This window comes from Lycorma delicatula, chromosome 10 (genome assembly GCF_047948215.1).
Source record: "Lycorma delicatula isolate Av1 chromosome 10, ASM4794821v1, whole genome shotgun sequence".
Lineage (NCBI taxonomy): Eukaryota > Metazoa > Arthropoda > Insecta > Hemiptera > Fulgoridae > Lycorma > Lycorma delicatula.
In genome coordinates, this window is record NC_134464.1 from 119574017 (window position 1) to 119595058 (window position 21042).

Here is a 21042-nt window from a genome sequence, read left to right on the forward strand (position 1 = left end):
ACAAAGGTTTCAAGCAGATTACTTAACGAGCTGACGTCACTGTAATCGCAAGACCATTGTCATCCTCAAAAAAATAAGGGCCTATAACACCGTAAAATGACATAGCACACCACACGGTCACTTTCTGGCTGTGCAACGGACGCTGGTGTAGCTGCGTAGGATTTTCTTGTGCCCGGTATCTGAAATTTTGCTTTTTAACAAATCCACCGAGGTGGAAATGCGCTTCGTCTGACATCCACAGTTCGTGAACAAACTATTCGTTCGTTATCATTTATCTTCTGAAGCATTACATTACAGAATTGAGCTCGCACAACTGCATCGTTCGGTTTCAGTTCCTGGACAATCTGCAACTTGTATGGATGGAATTGCAAGTCCTTCACTAAAATTCTTCGAACACTTGAACTATGCAATTGTTAAGATGCTGAGAGACGACGGATTGAGCGATGTGGACATCGGTCAGCATCTTGTAAAGGTTGAACATTCTGTGGTGTACGGACGGTTCGGTTCGCTCACGGCCTGGAGGTTTCTTTTTCATTGCCGAACCAGTTTCCTCAAAATTAGATATCCATGTTTTAATTGCATGTGCTGATGGAACACGGTCGTGCCGTCCCAGATTAAAAAAAACGGCGAAATTCTTTACGCGCTCCCTCCACACTGTCATTGTTTTTGTAAAACGCTTTGATAGCAAATGCACATTGCGTACCGCTCCAAGGATCCATGACAACTAAATGGCAGGTTAGGTTAGAGAGGCGGCGCCACTTATCAAGTGGTACCAATCGCCCACGGCTACCAACACAACTTTCAATATTTCCTGTTTCTTTGAAGCACCCTGTATAATCCTTTGTTGAAATATTTATCAAAAAAGAGATCATTTTAAAAATATTTATTAGTTACCTGTAGACTGGAAGTATTATTTCATTACTTTCAATAATTTACTTTTAATTAATTAAATTCAGTAATTAGATGATTCAATATTATGTATATATTAACAATACAAGGATAAAGTAGTTAATTTTCTTTTAAAATATTGTTTTGCTTATGGAGGAATCAAGACATATTCTGAAAAGAACAGAAGAATTCACATATTTCTTACAATAGATTCATTCAGTATATTACAGCTTTTCATTCTTTTACGTTGAGTCTCTTATATTATTTTATTTTTTTTTTACAATTTTGTCATTTATTTATTCACAGTACCATTTTATTCATTTTTCAGTTAAAATTAAAATGGCTTTATGTGATGAACAAATACTTTGTACACTTTATCCCAATTCCAACACATCTACTGCTGATTTATCACTTCAGCTGAGTGATTGTGATGATGCTGACAAACTAAGGAGCACTACTTATAATACTGACAGTAAAAAAAAGATTAATTTTATTATCTTGTGTATTACAGTTTGTGCCAAAATGTACGGTACTGGAACTGTTATTTTGTATTATTTTTATTGTCCAACCTGAATTCGGTACAGAAATCCATCTATATCTTTTAACAATCGCCGAAGAGGCGTATTGCTGATGTTCATTTTCAAGGACGTTCATCGAAGACTTCATTTAGGTGACTCCAAAACCTGATTGAGAAAAACATCCATAATTCTCATTTTTGGACACAGTTACCAGACCTTCCCTTCCATTGACACAATACACTACCAGTATGTCAAAATTTTGTAATGATAAACAGCATAATTGTGTTGTCGGTGCCGCCTTATTAAATTGTTTGTGATATTGTTCCACCACTAACTTCAAACTCAGCTTGCCTTGATTACCATTTCTGTAAGAGCAAAAATAATACTCCATTGTAATGAAAACTTTTTCTTCCGTTGTGAGACCCATTTTCAACTCCAACCTTACAGGATAATGTTCTTTTCCCTACTAACAACACATAATGCTGATGCAACAATACGCCTATGAATGAACTGCGCATGAGGACTGCGTGAAATCCAGTACTGTATATTTTGGCGCATACCATATTTTATCTTTTATCATTAATTTTGTAGAAATGTGCTACTTTTATAATTTTGATACTTTTAAAATTCCAATTTATTTTTCTGTCCCAAAAAATGGAAAAAAAAGATTTATCTTTGAAACATTATACAAATCTTTCAGAAAGATTTATAAATTACAATATTTTTTACAGTTTTTGGAAAGAAGTACATTAGCACTAAATGCTCAAGTATATCCATGAAGATTCAGATTACTTCTTAAAACAGATATTATGAGGTCTGTTCAGAAAATAACTGAATATTATTTTTGTAATCTTTATTATTAATTTTAAGATAATTGGTCCTTGCCCCCTTCAAAGTACTCCCCTCCCGTACTCGCACACTTTTCCCAGCGGTGTTTCCACTTCGCAAAGCAGTCCTAGGTAGCTTTGTCTGAGATAATATTTTTAAGGTTTGTGATGAATTTGCTTTAATGTTGTCAATAGTCTCAAAACGAAATCCTTTTATCACTGATTATAACTTCAGAAATAATTAAAAATGGTAAGGAGGCAGGTCTGGTGAGTAGGGAAGCTGAAGAAGGACAGTCATCTGATTTTTGGCACAAAGCTGAGTGTGCATGTATTCTGGTGAAGGAATTATGAATTGTCTTGCGACAACTATGGTCTCTTTTTGCGGATTTTTTCACATAACTGTTGTAAAACGCCTTGATAATATGCACGATTCATTGTTTCACTTTGAGGCAAGAATTCAAAATGCACGATTCCATTAAAATCTAAAAAAAACAGAGAGCATCAGTTTGACATTGGATTGAGATTGACGTGCTTTCTTAGGATGTGGAGATCCTTTGCCGATCCATTGTGATGATTGAACTTTTGTCTCCTTGTCGTAGACGTAAACCAGCTTTCATATCCCAATATGATCCTTTGTATAAATGTTTCATCATCATCATTGTTCAAGAACTTGCCGACAAATGTTTACTCAAAGTTCTTTCTGCTGTTCAGTCATCAAATGCAGAACAAACTTTGCTGCAGCTCGATGCATGTTCAATTTTTCAGTCAAAATGTCATGGTATGATCCAATTGAGATTCTTACCTCATCTGCTAGTTCTTGGACAGATTTGCATGTACCAGATGGTTGATTACAAGCAAACAGAGCATCATCGGAGATGATGCTCTGTAACCTTGTTTAAAAGTTGAAATGTTTCTGTGAAAGTTTTCCCCAGTTTCACACAAAATCATTGCTCCTGAAAATCACACTTTACAAAAATTACTTAACACTTAAACACATTGCACACAAATAAAAATAACATGAAACTAAACAAGATATCAACAATCTAAGAACATGTGATTGATTACAGTATGCGGAACAAAATGCTGCTAACCACTCATCATTAAATATCTGTTGGCACGTAATTAAAAGTGTTCACTTATTTTCTGAAGAGTCTTGTATTTTGTAAAAACAGAAGTCCTTGTTAAAATTGTTCTAATCTATAAATCACATGGTATAAATATTAAATTACAGGGTATGAGATTTATTATGCAGATAAAAAGTCAAAATTTTGTAAATTTTCATTTTTGAACCTCATTAATAATAATAATAAAAAAACCTTTATTTTCTCGATTTTACTACAATTAGTAACAAAATAAATACATCAGCACTTAAAAATAAAAGGTTCTGCCCTTTCCATAACAGTAAATAAAACAACTTTATGTAAAACATTTAGGCCTTTTCCTGAGAAAGTTTTGATCCTTTAGATAACTAGCTGCACCTTGAATTTAGAGATCACTAGTTTCCATTCTATTCATTCACACTTTTCCCTATAATTTATTTTATATTCTTTCCTCAACAAATTAGCCTTTCCTTCTTCCACAAAATTATTCACCCATCGTAAGTTGTGTACTCTTACATTTGAATTTAAGTCTTCTGTACCCTTATTTATGACCTTTTTTCATTTAGCATCCAGGAATTATCATTCAGGTATTACTTGAAAGTGTATGAATGAGGATGATATGGATGAGTGTAGTCTTGTACAGTCTCAGTTTGACCATTCTTAAGATGTGTGGTTAATTGAAACCCATCCACCAAAGAACACCAGTATCCACAATCTAATATTCAAATCCGTATAAAATAACTGCTTTTACTAGGACTTGAACACTGGAACTCTTGACTTTCAAATCAGCTGATTTGGGAAGACATGTTCACCACGAGACCAAACCCGATGGGTTTTATTTATGACCCTGACCCATCTATACCCAAACACTGACTCCACCATAGCCTTATGTTACCTTCTAGTTCCAATGCTATTCCATCCTAATACTTCGATCCTGTGAGCCGATCCCGGCTCACAGGAGTGAGTTTCAAATCAACAGATTTAAACAACAAAGTTATAACAAAATTTTTTTGCAATGCGTGTATTTCATTACAGTGGTATATTTTGTCCAAACTATTTACTCTTTGATCTCTTTTCGACATTGCCTGTTTTACCTCTGTCTTCTTAACATTTTTCCTTTCAATCGTAGATTTAGTTGGGGAATCTTTGTCACTTCTTCCGTTTCTTCAACTTAATTTTTACTTTCCTTTGATCTTAAGTTCTCTTTAGAATATAATCTTTAACTAGCAGCTTTTCATACTTAAAAATTACTTTCTCGTTTTCTTTTTTACTGATAAAGTAAGGGAAAAAGTCCTTTCTAATTTTTCTGACTCTTAAGTGGCAGTTCGTTCTCCTTTTATTCTAACATTTGACCATTTTTCACTCTGGTAATTTACTTTTACAATATCATTTTGTAAACACATTGAATTTAATAACATCACTAGTATCTGAATGTTTTCATTTTTTGCATTTAATTTCCTTATATCATCAATATTGTAGTCGCTTATGACTAGTTCTGTAGATTCAAAAATATCCTTCACTTTAACTATGGCCGACTTATACAAATTATGCTAACCCCAAATATGACAATATTGCGCTTCCTTCTCATTTCATTTATTCACATACTATTTTTATCATCTTTTTCCTTAAATTTAGCTGTCTCAATTTTTAAAACAATTATCTCATCAAATTTTGAAACGGTATCATTTACCTTTACCTCTAAAATGTTTAATTCTAATTTTGTCAGAATTGTGTTCAGGTTTTCATCAAAAGACATTTCTTTATTAAAAGAACTTCTCTCTCCACCAAAATAAATAAATATGCAATTAATAAAAAGTCGGACTAAATTTCCAAGATCCAATTAAACGAAATATTTTAATGTGTAGAAAATCCTATATTTAGAGATATACTCACTACACTACATATGTAGTATGATTTTCCTGGTCCATAAAACTAATAAAACAAGTTTTATTAAACAAAAAGCTAAAAATTTGCTCTGACATTACAAAAAAATTATCTGATTAAACTCTGCAGTCTGATTTAATGTGTCTTAAACTTGCACTCTGTCAACTTTCATTTAAAATCAATCACTACTACAATTTGAAGACTCGATATTTATAAACACGAAGTGATACCATCAATAGTTGAACATGAACTCCTTTGAACAAAAGTTAAAATATAGCTTTGAAATTATGCATAACCTTTTACAAAAGGATTACAGATGCATTTGAGTTTCTTTTAATCATTTTTTCTCATTTAATTTTTTTTTTTATATAAATGGGTCACTGGGAATAAAATTATGTTCAAATAAGGAAAAAATCTAGAGAATTAATTGCGTGGAGGTACAGTACTATGTAGATTCTTTGTATTTAAAGGGTTAATAATATTCTTATGAAAGAGTGCTACGATGGATGAAATTGGAGGGTTGTTTGGGTTTACATAATTTTTGGGAAGAAATGAGTTTTTAATCAAAGAAATTTTTCAAACTTTTAGAAGTTCCGTAAATTACCCCTAACAAACAAACAAAGTTTGACTATGTAATGAGATAGATTATGTCACAAGACTAAAGATGCTGAAAGAATACAATGAAAAATGCTCACTCTCTTTCTTAGATGAGTGACTTAATTATTTATCTCTCAGCTTGCTGATTTAATAAATTTTTAATTTATGTTTAAAAATGAATTGTACGATTATGATGTTATTTAAATTTTAAAATGTGCTGTTTTAAATTTATTATGAATAAATTAGTTCACAGACTTCAATTTACAATACATGGTAATATTTCAGGTAAAGGAGAGGTGGCAAAGAAAAAAAGTAGTGTATTTTCACGTCTTGGTAAAGAAACACCATCTACGTCTTCATCACCATCATTTAGGATTACAGACAAATATGGTTTTGTGCAAAATGATTTTAAAAACCATAATGCGGTAAATATATTTTTTAATGAAAATATTTTATAATTAAAGAAAATAAAACTAAACACTATTTAAATTACTAAATGGTCTTATATGAAATACTTTTGAAAGTTTCATTATTGTGAAAAATTAGATTTGATTATATTAAATAAATGTTCACGTGTAGGCATGAGGGTCATTCAAATACAAGGCATATTCATAATGTAAGGGCCATTTGGTCATTAAAAAAAATTAACTTGTGAGAAAAGGTTTTTATTTACAGTTTTAGTTCACTACATATCTACTTCACTTTTCCACATTATCGCCATTCAGTTCGAAGCACTTTTTGTAATGCTGCACCAGTTTTTTTAACCCCTCTGCAAAGAAGTTCGCCACCTGGGAATTGAACCAGTTGACATTGTGACATTGGCAGTCTTGAGTTCCTTGTCATTTTCAAACTGTTGTCCACCAAGCTACTTTTTCAAATGCAAGAAGAGGAATTAGTTGCTAGGTGCAAGATCAGGACTATATGGAGGGTGGTCAAGAAGTTCCCAACGAAAATCTTGAATCTCCTTTTTGGTTAAGGCAGCGGTGTGAGGACGTGCATTGTTGTGAAGGAGAATTGTGCCAGACGACAGTTTCTTGCGTCGTTGAATTTTGCATGCCTCGGTTTAGTGAGTGTTTTGCAGTAATGTCAGCTGTAATTGTTAATCCATGTTCCATGAAATCAACCAAAATGACGCCCTTTTTGTTCCAAAGAAAAGATAGCCAACATTTTTCAACTCTAGTATGGAGATTGCTTAAACGTTTTGGTTTTGGGAAACTTCAATGTCATTGACTGTTGTTTCGATTCTGCGTTTGTGTAGAATATCCATGTCTTGTCACACATAACTGTGTGGGAAAACAAATCATCTCCATCTTGTCAATAGTGTTTCAAAAACGCTCATCGACTGCAAATTTTTTTTTTTTGTGTTGGTCAGTAAGCATTTTTGGGACCCACCTTGTACACAATCTCTGATATCCAAGCTTTTCTGTGAAAATCATGTAGTCAGAGGTGTGTCCAACATGTGAAAATTCATCAGCCTGAGCACTAATCATCAGTCTTAGATCACATGGCAGTTTTCGGTTCACTTGTACAACAATTGCCAGTCTGAATACTGGGCCTGCCACTCCGTTCTTCGTCATGCACATTGTGCGGCCATTTTTAAGTCTTGATACCATTGTCTAAACTTTCCTTCACTCATTACACTAGTTCCATACACTAGGTACAACTCCCAATGAATTTCAGCAGCGAAGATCCTTTTGCACACAAAACACAGTGCGCACTTCACAACTGGCGGGAGAAACGATCGTCACAGACATTGTAATCTGCATTCACTGGCAGGTAAACGACTACAAAATCAAAACAACAACTGTAGTGGCTTTGTAAATAGCCAACAAATAGATAGCCCTGCATGCGTGAAACTGTGTTCAGACCCTCTAATATTTAAATATAAGACTACGGTCCTTACTTTGAATATGCCTTGTATAAACTGGAATTTTGCCATGTGGACAAAGAAAGAGCATTGAATGTGGGTGCTGTTTGTAGTTAGTTGCATATTTGTGGAAGGGAGCAACCAGCCAGCCATGTTCATAGGTATTGTTCCCATGTCAGTACCAGATTGTCTGAGCAGGAGGTACCATTGTTATTTGTGCAATGAATTATCCGATTTCTTACTAACAAAGGTATCACATCTTCTGAGATTTTAACTTGACTCCAGGCAGAGTTCAGAGATGTTACTGTGTCAAAAACCCAAGTGTTTGATTGGGCCAAAAAATTTCAAAGTGACGGTGATGCAGTAGAGAGAATGAAAGTCACGAATGTCGTCCACAGACTAACATTAATAATGACAATGTTTGAGCCATTTATGATCTTGTGGAAGGTGACTGCCACATAACCATTGCTGAAATTGCATCAGAGGTGAGCATAAGTATTGGGGAATTTGCATTCAATGTTGTCAAGACACTATTGAATACAGCAAAGTGTTGGCGAGATAGGTTCCACGTCTTCCTACTGAGGCACAGAGAAATGTCCTGAAAGACATCTGTCACCAGCTTCTGAATCGCTTTGAGAAAGAAGGAGAGGCATTTTTGGATCTTATTGTGACATGTAACAAAACATGGGTCCACCACTACACCCCGGACAGCAACAGAACTAAGTATGGAGTGGTAATAAAAGCGGTGAGGGAGCACCAATCAAGGCCAAGATATGCTTGTCAGCTGGAAAAGTTTGGGTAACTGTATTTTGGGACTCAAAAGGTGTGGTGCTGATTGATTTCCTGCATGAACAAAGGACAATAAATGCAGCATACTACTGCCATAATTGGATGACATCAAGTCTTCTTATCGTAACAAATGAAGCCGGCAACCAATTTGCAACCTCTTCCTTCTCCACAATAATACATGGTCGCATATAACAGCTCAGACTCATGATAAGCTCACTAAATTTCATTGGATACCTCTTGAACACTAACTGTATAGTGCAGACTTGGCACTGTCTGATTTCACATGTTTGTATTTGCTGAAAGAAGCTTTTGGAGGGAAAAGATTCAAAGACGATGCCGTAGTCAAGCATTATGTGTGAAAAATAAGGTAATTTATTTGTAATTTTATCTAATATCCATAAAGTTAAGTAAAAAATTCCGGTTTATGTTTGAATTTTGTATCTGTTATATCTTTTATCAAAATAAAGTAATTGACAGATTTTATTGTGTTTAATATTTTATTACATACATTTGCTGCTTCTGTTTTTCAATCTTATGTAACTAATTTAATCTCAGATTAAGTAAGTTAATTTTTCTAAGAGTACAACTCACAAAATCTGAATGTATACTTTTTAATATATGAAAATCTTCGAACAGAAGTAATATTTAAAAAAGAACATTTATGAAAGTTTTTTTTTCATTTTAAACCTCTTCATTTATTAATGTTTTTAAATGTATTTTCTATTTTCTTTTTTTAGGCTGTATTTAAACGTTTAGGTAATAGAGTACCTGTTGATCTTCCAGATTCGTCAGTTTATGATGATTGTGAAGAACGTTCCGTTATAGATAACAATTATGTAGAAGAGGAAGGGTTTGAAAATGATGAACAGATAGATGAAGAGGATGAAGAATTAGAAACACCAGAAATGTATAAAATTGAAGAAATCAATCAGAACAAAGTATCACTTGAGTCTCCTCAAAAGAATAAATCTGCATTACCATATATTGGCATTCTGAAACCACCTACAAAACAAAAAACAATTATTAAAAAAAGTAAGTAACATATTTTGTCTTTTTTATTCTGAAAAGTAAATCTTTTGAGTCAGTACTCTTGAATATTGTTTTTCTATATATGTTGTAATTGAAATCAATCGGTTATAATAAAAATAGCAAAAAATTGTGAAAAAAAAATGATCAAAACAGTATTGTAAGCCCAAAGGCAGTGAAGAAGTGCCAACAATCACTAGTCTCAAAATAAATCAGATTAGACACTTTCTGATGACATTGTCTCTTAATAGGAATTAAGCTTTAATTTAGCTTTTTTCAACAAACTCTAGTTGAAACTGAATCCTGTTGGCAAGTGAATATTTTCTCAGTCCCATGAACTTAGTGCAGAAAATTATAATATAAAAAACTTACTAGCAATTAATGAGACTTACCAATCCAGCAACAGAAATACATTACCTCAGAAAAATAAATAAGAGCATACTTTGACATATTCTCTCATAGACAACATATTTCTTCTAGGGTTTGTTAAGTTAAAATATGTGTTTAAACTTGACTTGCTGTAAATGCTTCAGAAACTTGTGATGTGAAAGAAATTTCTTAGCTACTGCATAGTTGTATGTAATTATTGAATAATATTTTGTGATTGTAATGTTTAAAACAGCACATAATACCTTTCTAACTAACATAAATAGTTTTACAGTGATGTAAATTTAATTGATTGGTATTATGTAGCACCATTAAGGAGAATATATATATTTTTTTTTCAGCTTTTATATAAGGTTAAATCAGATATAAACTGGAATTTTTGTGTTATAATTTATTGAAGGATAATAAGAATATATACCCACAATAATATTATTTTTTTACATAATTTCCACTTTTGGAAACACATTTTTCCCAGCAGATAGGTAGCTTTTTGATCCCACTATCATAAAATGAAGGTGGGCATGACATCAACCAATTAATTGCACAGAAACAATTCAACAGCAGCATTGTCTTCAAATTTCTGTCCTCCAACTGCTTCTTTTATTGCCCCAAACAAATGATAATTGCAGGGCAATAAGTCCAGACTGTATGGAGGGTGCTTCAGCGTAGTCCAGAATAAGGATGCAATTTTTTCTTGAGTTTGAGTCGTGGTATAGGGTCGAACATTGTCATGAACAGAATGACGTCTTGGATTGGAAATTGGCGTATTTTTTGGCAACATGCGAGTTCTCCTTCATCTAAAAGTTGGCAATAGTAAACAGCATTCACTGTATGACGTCACATAGAAAATCAACATTCAAAACTCCTTTGAAATGAAAAAGTACTTTTGCCAAAACCTTTCCAAATGACAGTCAAGTTTTGGCTTTAATGGGTGCAGTTTCTCTCTTTTTTCACCACTTCATACTTGCCTGTTTTGATTCTGGGTGGTGTACCCAAGTTTCAGTGATTTGATGCAAAAAATTCTCCTTCAGCTTTGTAACAATTCAGCAACCACTGGCACACCTCTAGCCGATAGAGCTTTTGACTTTTGGTGAAAAGACGAGAGACCCATTGTTGCTGGCTAGAAAAAAGAAGTGAGTTGTCTTTCTAAGAGTGGGATCTCTACGCATCCCTACATACAACACTGAGAAGTCACACCCTTTCCATTAGCTGTGCGTCAACAGCAACAAAAATTCCGGTTTATTCAAGTTTAACCTCAAGCATTCTTTAAATTAAAATTAAAGTCACATGAAAAGCAAACATCATTTTTAAAAAAACCTTTGTCTGTGAATGAAAAAAACTTTAATTGCTTCTTACAAAGTTTCATATAAAATAGCCAGCTATAAAAAGCCTCAAACCATTGGTTAAGAGCTTATTTTTCCAGCTGCACACAACAAAAGATAAGAGATAAGAACATTTAAGTAAACACATGTAAGTCTGAGACTAAATGAGTAATGAAATATTGTAAAGCAGGTTCTTCCAGAATTTTAGTGTCAAAATTCTCTTAATACCATCTGTGAATGAATATTTATATTATGAATTTTTAAATGAATATTTAATGTAAATATGTCTAAATTTTTTTTGTAGTTTCTTAAGTATTATGATTTTTAAATTAACAATTAATTGTTATTCACAAACCGAATTTTTACCATTGGAATTGCCTGTATCTGCTATTATATCTGAAATATTTATACAAGATTATGAAAATAAAATAGTTCATGGTATATTAAATACACAACAAATATTATTATAGATAAGATATGTAGATGATATTTTAGTCATATATAACTCCATTATAAATAACGAACATTGGATCATTCTAAATAAACTCAACAATTACAATAAGAATTTAAAATTTACATACAAAATAGAAAATAACAAAAAAAAAAATTTTAAGTTTTGAAATCAAAGTAAACATAAATAATATAACAGAAACATCAGTTTACAGAAAACCCACAACAAATAATATTACAATGCATTTAAATAATAACCACCTATGGCAGCGGTTTCTCAACTCAATTTTCAGTCATAATTTTCATCGCGCCCCTCCCTTTCATACAATAATAATGTATTTTGACGCTAAAGCTACTCTACAATCTTAATTACAAACCTTACAAATTACCAAGAGTTAGTAAATTTATTGGTATTTGGCAACACTGATCTGCTGCATTGACAAAACCAGAATCAATCCCTCCCTATTGTTCTCTATCTTACATCCACCATGTTGGATATTCTCATGGCTTCGTGAAAGGTTCTGATTTATCTCAAACATTCTGGAACATCTGCGTGACTGTCTGTGCAAACGTGTATAAATGCTGCACCTCGTTCATTCCAGCATCTCAGTGGAGTCAATCCTATTGCTATTGAATGAATCTATTGTGAATATGTATGTTTTAATTTGCGTGTTAATTGCAATCCATGGTATTAAATATTCATGGCTGTAAATTTTTACAGAATCATGGATAAATTTTCAAGTGGGCATAAGCGAGCATTAGACAATAGTGAAACATCAAATGCACAGACGAGCTTGGTTCCAATAATAAAATCAAAAAGTATTCTCAAAAATACTTAAATTTTGAGTTTACCATTACTGAATTAAAGAAGCAGAAGCCCCTATGTGTTATTTGCTCAGAAATTTTGGCAGCAGACAGCATTAAATTAAAACTTTAAAGACATTTGGAAATGCTTCATAGTGAGTATGTTAACAAATTCCAAGAATTCTTCAATTTAAAATTAAAATCATATGAAAAGTGAACATCATTTTTAAAAAAAACTTTGTGAATGAAAAAGCTTTACTACTTCTTATAAAGTTTCATATAAAATATCCAGGTGTAAAAAACCTCATACCATTGGTGAAAAGCCATCTGCAATTGAGATAGTCGAAACTATGTTTGGAGATAATCTTACCAAACAATTGCAGTCCATACCTATATCAGATGATACTGTTGCCTGTTAAATTGGTGATATAGCTGATGATGCACAGCATCAGTTGCGTGACAAATTGTTTTCAAATCAGCTTGATGAAGCAACAGATAACAATAAAGATGCTCATTTCATTGCCAATGTTCGATTTTGTGATGGGGTTATGTCAGCAGTAGAAGAACTACTTTTCTGCAAACCAATAGAACTCAAAGCAACAGCACTTGCATTATTTGCTATCTTAAATGATTTTATAAACAAGGCAGATATAGAGTCGAAAAATTGCGTTGGAGTATGTACTGATTGTGCCCGTTCAATATCTGGAAGATTCTAAAGTATACATGCACTTGTGAAACAAAACTCTCCACAGTGTGTCGGACGCATTGCATGTTCCACAGAGATCCTCTGGCTTCCAAAGAAGTGAGTCCTAGTCTGAGTATTATGCTAATGATTGTAACCGTAGTAAATTGTGTACAAATTAGACTCCTAAAATCAAGAATCTTTTCTGCACTTTGTAAAGACATGGGGACATGGATGCAATACATTCAATGTTACTATTTTATTGTGAGGCAAGATCACTATAATGTGTGAAATTTTTGCAACATGTTTATGAATTAAAAGATGAAATTGCCATTTTTCTAGAAGAGGAAAACCAATCAAAAGCCAAGAAGTTTCAAGGTGGTTTATTTGTAATGGAATTGAGCTACTTGGTTGACATATTCAAGAAATTAAATACCTTGAATCTTCAACTCCAAGGAGCAAATACACATATGTTCGATATGATTGATAAGTTAATGCTTTTTGAAGAAAATTGGATTTGTGGAGCAGAAATTTAAAGCAAAAAACCTAGAAATGTTTCTAAAGGTGGATGAATGTGTTAAAACTTACAAGGCTGAAGAACAACATGTGAAAGTTGATTTTGTAACCATTGAAAATCATTTAGCCGTGCTGGCAAAGAATTTAAAAAAGTATTGTGGGTTAGGGATTCATTTCAAAATACTCCTGAAGGACTGTCAACTGCAAAGAAGAATCTTTATACACTTCACGGCAAGTAACGAAATCAAAAGACACTTTAGTAATGAATCGCTCTTTGGATTTTGGGCAGGGGTGGATCATGAATTTTCTCCACTGAAAACAAGAGCATTTTGTATAGTATTACCATTTTCAACATCCCACATTTGAAAAACCGGATATTCTGTGTTGGCTGCTTTGAAAATAAAATATAGATCTCGGCTAAATACAGAAAAAGAACTCAGATTGTCTATTTCTAATATTAAACCTTCCTTCGAAAAACTTTGCTCAGCAAGACAGGCCCATGGGAGTTACTAATAATTAAACTTGTTTTTAATTTGGTATTGATACGTTAATTATTAATTAAATATATTGTGCAGTACTGATACAATCCTATTTATAAATGTATTACATCAGTGTAAATGTGTGTTTTATTATTTATTATGTCAGAATGTATTTTATTTTGCTTTCCTTTCAGTAAATTAATAAATTTTTTTAATAATATTTTCTTTTTGATATGCTCACATCCCCATTTAGTCTTACCATGTCCCCTAGGGAGGGTATGCCCCACAGGTTGAGAAACACTGACCTGTGTTCAAAAAAAAATAATACATAAAAAACATGATATTTAGAGTTATACGTTATTGTTTCATTATGTTAAGTGGACTGTGAATAAAACAAAAACTGATTCGTATTAACATTTATTTAATACATCTTGCGATAATATAATAACATTGAATCCAGCAAGCTTGGTGACTAGGCCGTATCATATGGTTGTGTAATATGCACTAATGAATAAAACACATGTTTAATAAAATACGAACAAATTATGTTGAAAAGAAGAAAAAACTAATATTTAATATCACATGGTGCCACACAGCAGTGCTGCTTGAACATACCGCCCACCAGAAATTGGTATGACTTGTTAAAGTTCAAAAACATGAAACTGAATATAAAAAATAACAAACAGAAGAATAATCAATAAATTAAACAATAATAAAAAATGTTTCAGTCACTGGAGGGTAATGGACATATCTTGGTGATGGATCTTTTACAAGTCCTTGTTGGCATTGGAATTGTAGCTACTCGAACGAGGTTATCTGGTCCAGGATGTATGAGGTCGGTAAATAAAGTGATGAGACTAGTTTCTTTGGGCAGCCAAATTGGCAACACTAGTAAATATATGGTTACATGAACAGCTGATTTATATTAGGTATTAATATTTTTAGTCTATTGTTGCCACATGAGATATAAACAAAATTTTCATGAATTGAGTTTTTGTTGTGCGTTACAAAAATGAGTGATACTAATTATGAGCAACATTGTACAATCAAGTTTTGTGTTAAACTCTGTGAGAATGCTATTGAAACTTTTTTAAAATTGAAAGGGGCGTATGGAGATGACGCTCTGTCATGAGCCCAAGTTTTTAGGTAGTTTAAACCATTTTCAGATGGCTGGGAACCAGTTGTGGACAATCCATGCTCTGGAAGACCAAATCAAAAATCAAAACCATGCTAATGTGTTTCTTCAATAGTAATGGCATTGTCCATAAGGAGTATTTGCATACAGGACAGACAGTAAATCAATATGTTTACCAAAAACATTTTGAAAGGCTCCAGAAAATAGTTGCCTGCTGTGAGCCATAAAAAACAACTGGATGCTGCATTATGACGGTGCACATTCTCACACTGCACTCTCAATTAATGAGGTTTCGGCAAAGAAAAACATTTCTCTAGTTCCTCAACCACCTTATTCACCTGACCTGAGTCTCTGTGACTTTTTTCTTTTTCCAAAATGTAAAAATAACACCTCATGGACACCATTTTGGAAAGGTAGAAAACATTAAAAAAAAATGTATATGACCATCTCAAGGATATTCTGGTTTCTGAGTTCCAACTCTGCTTTGAATAGTGAAAACAGTTTTAAGCATTGCATGGCTTCCCAAGGGAACTATTTCAAAGGTGATAGAATCCATGTATAATTGGATTATAAAAAAAGTTTTTCTGATCCAACTTATGAACTTTATTTACAGACCTCGTATGTTAAAGAATTTAAAAAAAATTTATTTATGTTCTTTTTTTTTAACAGAAATGACAACAATGAGAGCAGATGAGGAACAACGATTTTGTGAAAGTAAAGTTGTTCCAAAGAAACCTATTAAACCATTGTTTAAAATACCTGTAAAACCACCATCTAGTATACCACCAATATCTACTGAAGGTATTTTAGGTTAGTATACGTAATAATTGTGTTTTTTTTTTCATTTTATTAATATCTTAAATTTTGTCTTAATTGTTTTGCTCCATAGTTTGTTTGCAAGTGATGGTTCGTTGAAGAAAGTTCTCTGTGTGCTTAATGATTTTGTGATTAGGTATTAATAAAGATTTCATTTAATGGCAAAGCATGTACAACTTCTAGCTGCAAAGCATTGTACAACCCTTAGTTCTTAGAAATGTTGCTTGACTGCTCCGGGTTAAAAAAAAAGAGTATTTAGTTCTTAGTATTTATAATATATGTTAAATTGAAAGCAATTCCAAATAATGATATTGGTAAAAAAAGGTTTAAATTATAATATATACGTAGTTGTGAAATGTTGATATGTAATTTTATAAAGAGCTCGTAGGTTAAAATCAACTATTACAGATGTTATTTGACATTACATTAATTTTTTAATTTTCACCATTGAAATGTTTATGTAAACATTTTTGCAGCATTTTGTTGTTTCAAAACTTATGTTACAACCTTCCTGTCAATTATGTACTGGCAATGATGTACTGAATGTAATAGTGTCCTCTGTGCTAGACCAAGAATGAGTTATAAACTGGTAAATTCATACAAAAATATTTATGCAAACTGGTACTGGTAACTAGCAATTCTCTAAACAGCAATACTAGTTTCTGTTGAGTTTCAGTCACCAGTTGTTCTCTTTTTGTATGTAATCTTAGTGCCATCTTAAATTATTGAATGTTAGGTTAAATCATCAAGTTTATCCATTGTTAAAGTTCTCTTTACTGATTTTTTTTAATAATATTGCCCGTTATTAATTCTTACCACAAGGTTGCACGGTCAACAAATATTTAGCAGTTTTATGCCATTTACGTTAGACAATCCAAAGAAAACAACCACAAATGTTGGTAAATATTTCTTGGATTTTGCATCACAATAACACTCCAACTCACACTTTCCTATTTATTTGTAATTATTTAACCAAAAATATCACCATTCTAATGCCGCAGCTTCCATATTCATTAGATGTTTTTGAGGATTAAAAGAAGTGGTGGCTTAATTGTGTTGCAACTCTGGATGACTATTTTGAAGGGGACAAAATCTATACAGATAAATAAGTAAATTATTTTTGATAAAAATTAAAATTCTTGTTATTTTTTTATCATACCTTGTATCTTGTTTATAAAATTAGTTTGTTGTTTCTTTATATTATCAGTTTGTACTTTTATTTCAACATTCACTCAATTGAAACATTATTGAATACTTGTGCTAGTCTAAAGTTATTTTTTTTAATTTTTATTTGTAGGTAATCCTAAAAAAAACTTTAAAGATGTCAAAGAAAGATTAGGGACTACTCAAACTGTAAAACCTAAACTCGTTGGCACTACTTCTAATACTGCTACCAAGATGACTACTGGACCTACCCAAGTGAAGGTAAATAATTTCAATAAAGACATTTAATAGTTAAATTGTACATAGTAGAAACCTTTTTTGAAATCATCAGTCAACTGGTTATTCGGTATTAATTTTTTGATATCAGCATATTTACTACATAAATATTTTACTACCTACATCTTCTATTATTTGTTTATATATTCTGATCCTTTTTTCCCCTCTACAGTTTTTACCTTTTATAAGTCTTTATGTTACCAAATTAGTTGAACCTGGCCCCAATGGGAAGTCTTATTCTTTAAGACTTTGAAAATTGGCATCCCTGTGGCCATAGCCTATGTAGATTTTCTTCCCACTACACCCAGAGCTGCAGAACACTTTACACTATACACATAAATTACACCCCAAGAACACTAAACAAGTGCAACATATATCCTTACACAACAATTTTCTGCACTGTTTTTTTTCTTACATTTACACTCAGTGGTGTTGCAACATATTATGAAACGCAACCTTTACCCAAGGTGGGAACTATCATGCCGATGGGTGAATGGCTCTGTGTAATGAGGCTCAAACGTTGTCCTCTGGGCACCAGGGCAAATCCAGTTGTATTTAGCTCTAGCTCCAGTATGCATGTGTTCTGCTGGTGTGGTCCGTTATATCGCTGGTACTCGTGGGAACAAAATTTCAAATCCACAAGAATTTCCTATGACAGTTGGTGGTCCATCTGAAAAATCCACCAAGTTAAGTCTTGTGAAGAGGCCTTGGTCAGCTTTGTCTGATGAACTCATCTGATAACTGAAGTAAAATGGTTCCCAATCACGTTGAATCAGGAATTCCTGCCCCAAAATGATTGAAAGAAAATCTCCTGTCATCTCTTGGGATTTATTTGTAATTACATGAAAAATACCCAGTCATATTCAGAGACTCATATACGGGTTTCCGCCCTCCAGCATAAGTACAGGCAGTCCATATATGGGTTCCTGCCCATGAAGGGTTAATATTTAATTTGTCATTATTCTACTTTAATTTTATTACTTTTCTTTCAGTCTTATTCATTTTCAAACTGAATTTCTCTCCTAGCTGTAAACCTGTACTATCATTATTTTTTTTTAATCCACCTTTGGTATATACCAAAAAACAAGAGTGTGTGAATCTTAACACATTTACTTTCTCTTGGATAGATTCTTTATTTTAAAATTTTCACTTTGATATCATTATTTCTTCATCTAAATCTTAATTGAAAAGAAACTGGTACAGATTAAATCCTTGTATCAGTCCTTTCTTCATCTTCTACTCTTTTATTTGGCACTAATTGTTTTTTGAATGTAACTCTCCTTTGCATATATTTACATTCAATTTTTCTTAAGATTTAAAATATTTAAAAATATTTCTTTCCATTCTACTTTTAAACATCTTTATTCCATATTGCATTATCAAATTTTTCTCCAGATATACAGATGTACTGCAGGTGATTTTATTCTTAATTAGCCTAGCTTTAAAAATTAATCTGCAGTGTGCTGTACCCATGCCGTTTTGAAACCAACTGATTTTCATATAATGAAATTTCCATCTCACTTTACAAAATATGCTAGTAAGTATTTTTTATGCATAAGATGTTTGAGAACTATTTGAGAAATAGTTCTCAAATTTATCTGCTCATACATTGTTTAGAATTTATATTTTTTTATTCTGAGAATATTTCTCGTCTCAAATTTTATCTTCTAATGTATAAACATCCTGCTTTTCCCAGCAGCATAATAATTCAGATATTATATCTTCAATTTCTACTGCTTTATTCTTGTTTAACTCTGTAGAATTCCAGTCATAATGTAGACTGTCCTCTAAAATAATCATCAATATCTTTTTCCTCTAAACTTAATCTCCTCTCTCTTTTTCCCCCTGTAATGAAGGTTTTCTATTCACATAGGCTTCATTTCCCCAAAGTTTTCTCTTTTTTTCTGTTTGGTGCTACTTCTTTTTCAGTAATCATATTTATTTCTATCTCATAATTTTTCACCCAAGACTTTATTAATTTAATTTCTTTTGTATCAGTACAATTTTTTGCCTTCATAATCTCTTGCAGTTTTATACTTTGTGTTCATCCATTGGTTCTAACATAGTATATTTTTTATTATTCACAGTTTCCCATCTGTTACTTTACTATCTAATGCCTTCTCTTCTACTTTAATTATTCCTTTTTTTGTAACTTTATCCATTTTTTCCAAACTAAATCTCTATTCCTAGTACCTTTAGGACTTTAGGAAATTTTTGTGTAATCTTTCAGATCTTAATTACGGCTGTACTTTTCTCAACAATGTGGTAATTTTTACAGACACCTTGTTAGCTAACTGTATTCTCTCTGTGAACCTCATGATTGACTTTGAAAGAACATAGAAAGAAACACTGTCATATAGGAGGGACTAATGCACGTTAGCAGTTTTATTTTTTATGGGTACCAAACCGTGTAAGATTTCTGGTAAAAGAGAGTTGGGACAACCATATTGCTGCCAGAGGAATAGTGAGAGAAAAGTAAAAGTAAACAGTGGAGTAATTTCACTTCTGATGATGGCAGTACCTGGTTGTCTGACAGAAAATGAAGAGCTATCATGGTAACATCAACAATTTGCAATGGTATCATTACTTGAGAGGAGCCACAACACAGAAGGATAGAGATCACAAGTTGTATTACTGGCAGTGGGAATCTATCGATTTAGTGGCAAGGTATTTATTTGATGACTGAATAGTGTAATAGATGTTAACTAACATACTAACTGTAAAAAAATATTTTGATTGTGGTACTTAGAAATTTAATTAAACAATTGTCGTTTTTGTTTTCCAGGCTGTTGGATCAACAACTCCAAAAGTGAGGAAACCTATTGTTTTTGACAAAGATGATGATGATGAAGATGATGATATTGAAGTTGGGAATACCATAAATGTTAATAAAGAATTCTCTCCAATTTCTGCTGAAAAAAGAGTGACATTTGGTTCAGTGACACAAAAAACATTTGTTCCCAATCCAGCACAATACTTTAATCATAGAAATAATTCAATTATGCAAAAAAATATGCGTAGAGCTGGCATATACAACAGGCTTGGATATAATCGTTGATATTTTATTATAATACCATTAAAACATTATTCTTAACTTATAGGTGTGTTGATTTTTCCATTTTGTTTTACAGCTAACAACAAATGAATTCTTGCCGTAGAAGATAGTGTCAGAGATGTTTTTTGAAATCATGTCATTTATAAAACATCTCATTTTAAAAACATCTCTGACCCTAGGAAAGTTAAAAACGTTACTACATTATAGTTAATTATAGTTTTTTCCCCTGCAATTCTGATATTTATTTCTGTAAATGACTAGAAGTTAATTTTAATTAAGAACTTCACAATTTAATTCTGCTGGGAACATTAAGTCTTTTTTTTTTTGTTAACGATTAGTCAGAGAAATACCATTTATGTACCCCTCACACAAGTAGGGTAGTGTCAGACTCGCACGGGTTCGGCTACATGTTGTTAGAAGCACACCCTACTGACTAAACTCTCTCATCCCTGGCTCCCCA

At 32.5% G+C, this 21042-nt stretch overlaps 1 protein-coding gene across 3 annotated transcripts in view; it reads left to right on the forward strand.

The window, feature by feature from the left end:
• Positions 1-20625, forward strand: part of LOC142331564 (uncharacterized) — a 42390-nt gene extending 21765 nt beyond the window's left edge. For all 3 annotated transcript variants that reach the window (XM_075377553.1, XM_075377554.1, XM_075377555.1), the window contains exons 6-10: positions 6100-6239; positions 9208-9502; positions 15941-16081; positions 17385-17512; positions 20313-20625. In XM_075377553.1, the coding sequence (XP_075233668.1) occupies positions 6100-6239; positions 9208-9502; positions 15941-16081; positions 17385-17512; positions 20313-20585 (977 nt within the window). In that variant the 3' untranslated portion in view covers positions 20586-20625. The remainder of the gene's footprint in view (positions 1-6099; positions 6240-9207; positions 9503-15940; positions 16082-17384; positions 17513-20312) is intronic.
• Positions 20626-21042: the final 417 nt, after the last annotated feature.